The 3,168-nt window shown below is 39.8% G+C and overlaps 1 protein-coding gene across 1 annotated transcript; it reads right to left on the reverse strand.

Moving 5' to 3' along the window:
• Window positions 1-2,309: 2,309 nt before the first annotated feature.
• LOC102775089 (ubiquitin-conjugating enzyme E2 D3) lies at window positions 2,310-2,752 on the reverse strand. Its single transcript, XM_015570398.1, has one exon. The coding sequence runs from the start codon at window positions 2,723-2,725 to the stop codon at window positions 2,369-2,371; it is 357 nt and encodes a 118-aa protein (XP_015425884.1). The 5' UTR covers window positions 2,726-2,752; the 3' UTR covers window positions 2,310-2,368.
• Window positions 2,753-3,168: the final 416 nt, after the last annotated feature.

The following is a 3,168-nucleotide window of genomic DNA, read 5'->3' on the forward strand; positions in this document are numbered from 1 at the left end:
TTTCTCAGTAGGCTCTCCAGCTACCTCCACTTCAGAGTACTTCAGCCTGTTACACGCATGCAAGCCATATTTCATTTAAGGGGAGCTCATGCTTATAGAGGGTTTACTGAACCACATATACTTCCGCGCTATAGCTTTCACTGATCACTGGATAATAATCTAAGCAACAGCAAGTGTTCAGAGCACAGAAAATAGAATTCTATGACCTCAGGGAAAGGCTGCTAGCTGACAAGGTGCCAGAGTGGGCACTGTCTACCTGCAAAGTTATGGGAGAGAAACCAGCTGCAGCCACTGCCCCTCTGAGGATGACCAGATGCAGCTGCTGTCTAGTTCATTTTACTGCAGCTAGGGAAAGTGTAATGACAAGGCATTGAAGGGCGGGGGTGGAGGGGGGAGGGTCTCTCGGGATTCCCTTATGGAACCAACATTGGCAGCCAATTTGGGTTTCCTGAGGAAATGTCTCTTCCCCAAATTTCTCCAGGCTCCTGCCAGTAACCTACTATTTGGCCTTTCTTGTTAACACTGGAATGGATGGTGTATTTGTTGCCATAGAACAGGGGTGGGGAACCTTTATTCTGTCATGGTCAATTGGATATTTATAACATAATTCGAGAGCCATACAAAATTATCAACTTAAAAATTAGCCTGCTATATTTGGTCAAACATTTAATAACTTACCCCTAACGCCTTGGCAGGGCCAGACCAAATGATTTTGCTGGCCTTATGGGGCCCATGGCCAGACATTTTCCAACCCTGTCCTAGAAGGACCTGCCATAAATAGCAAAGATCTGGGGTTGAAGTCCTGTTTTTGTTGTGAAACCAGAAGTATAGCCAGGACCTGTGCTAATTGAGAAGATGCTTATGTTTGTTCCAAGATACCACTTGTCAATTATAGAGGAGAGTAAGTGCAATTTCTTCCTGAATCCTCAGCTGCCCTTTTTGGGAAGCTAAGTACTATGGTGAATTATTCATTATTATAATACCTTAACCCTCCACATCACCTTTCTTTTAAGGCCTACTCACATTTTCTAAGATGTATTGCCACGTTTGCATGCTTAAATTGTGCTGGCTGAGCAGGCATAGGATTTCGGTGTCACAGGAAAACAGATGCACAGACCTAGAAAGTTACTTCAATCAAACTAGTGGAGTGAACAAAATCTGGGCAATGGTTCTCCTTCTATGGCTGATTGAGGTTTTGAAGAGCATCTTTGTCCTTTGTGGTTACTTCTGGAACAAAGTCCAGAAGTCAGAGAAAACTAAGAATCCCTATGGAATTACCATAGAGTTTAAAGCCAATTTACCTTCTAGGCACCTCCCTGCTTCTTACCCCTAATTATAGCCATGGATACCTCTGAGTAGGTAGATTTCCCCTGCGACAAATGAATTGGTCCAATAGTTCCATAATCGTGTCCAGTGTAACAGAAAAGTCTAAAATATTAATAATTTGCTAAAGCAGCTTTATATTACTTAAAATTCTGTGGGCCAGCTGGAGCAGCTCGGTTTCAAGATGCAGTTAGCTGTGTTTTCTTTAGGGTGACTTCAGGTCATCTCACTTTTCTGCTAATCCTATTTGGGCGAATGGCTATTAGGAAATAGTTCCATGGTGAATGGCTGGAATACAAGAGCTCAAGTGGAAACACAAGTAGCCTCTCTAAGACTCACCTTAGGACTGGAGCATTCACTTGTATCTGAATTCCACTGACAAAAGCCAAACATGTGTCTAAACCCAACATCAATGAGGAGGTGATATACTCTGCCCAATCTTATGGGTAGTACCGCAAAGTTTCATGGCAAAAGACATACATAATTAATTGTAATACAGTAAGGGCATGAAGAGTTGTGAACAATGATTTAACCTTCCACACCAGTGAAGAATATTGGAAGGGACTCTCCCTCAAATAATGGAATAGAGGAAAGTATTCATTATTCAACAATCAAATTATAAATGTGAAGAATGTAAGTCATTCAGTTTTGGAAAGGTGGATATAGATTACAAGGAGGTTGTCTTATACAGAAGACAGAACCAATTAAGTGATGTGAATGAACAAGTTATTAAGAAAATAATTTCCCCAAAAGGTTTATCTGGCAAATATAACATCAAGAAGAAAGGAAAGAATAGGAGAGAATAAACATAGAAAGGAAGGAAGAATGAATAAGAAAAATTTGATTTAGATAGTGACAACATATGTCAGTGACATACAAATTGGAACAACCTTTTGGGGGATCAGGAGGTCAAAATTCCTACCTCCTTATTTCAGGGTAACTGACATCTACATTGTAGAGGTTCTTTGTTCACAGACTTTTTTTTAAACAGTAATTTAAAGTTTATTCCAGCTATAATGCAGGTTATTCTGACTTTAAGGTAGCATCACATGGCATACTTCTGAGTCCATTCCCGAGATATTCTGTTGTACTTATCTCTGTCTGTTTTATAGATCCGTGCAATCTCTGGCACTAGGGGGTCATCTGGGTTTGGATCACATAGCAGTGAACAAATGGATAAAAGAACTTTAGAAATAGTTAATGCAGGAGACCACTGTGATCTTAGAATATCGAGACAAATGCTGCCATTACTGTTAATATTTGGATGATAAATTCGTGTTGTAAATGCAACCTTAGGTGGTTTGAAGGGGTAGTCTGTAGGAAAATGAATTGTCAAAAAGAATACACCACCTTGATATGGGCTGTCATTAGGTCCCATAATTGTGGCTTGCCAATGAAACATATCATCCCCAACTGGACCTGCAGAACACTGTGCAATGTTTTCTGTCTGTTCTCAATGATTTAAAACATGCATTGCTTAAAAGCAGTACAATGACAAGAAATATAGAATCTTAGAGATTATAGCATATTCTGCTTGGATTGACTACCCAATATCTATTATCTCCTTTTTACCAAAAGAATACAATGTTCATGTGGGTAGCAATGTGCTCTATTAAAAATGTATATGTTCTCGCCTCTCTTGCAGCTAGGGATGGATCTATTACACAGTTATGGCTAGTTAGACATAAGTTTTTGGATGAGTCTTTTTTCTCTTTATTTTATTTTCCCCACCACTATTTATCCTCTCTATGCCCTCTTACATGCCTCGCCCCCCCATCACCAAACTGTTGTCCATGTCCATGAGTTCTTTCTCATTTTTTATTTTGATCAATTCTCCCCAACATT

The sequence above is a fragment of the Myotis davidii genome, unplaced genomic scaffold, assembly GCF_000327345.1.
Source record: "Myotis davidii unplaced genomic scaffold, ASM32734v1 scaffold201, whole genome shotgun sequence".
Lineage (NCBI taxonomy): Eukaryota > Metazoa > Chordata > Mammalia > Chiroptera > Vespertilionidae > Myotis > Myotis davidii.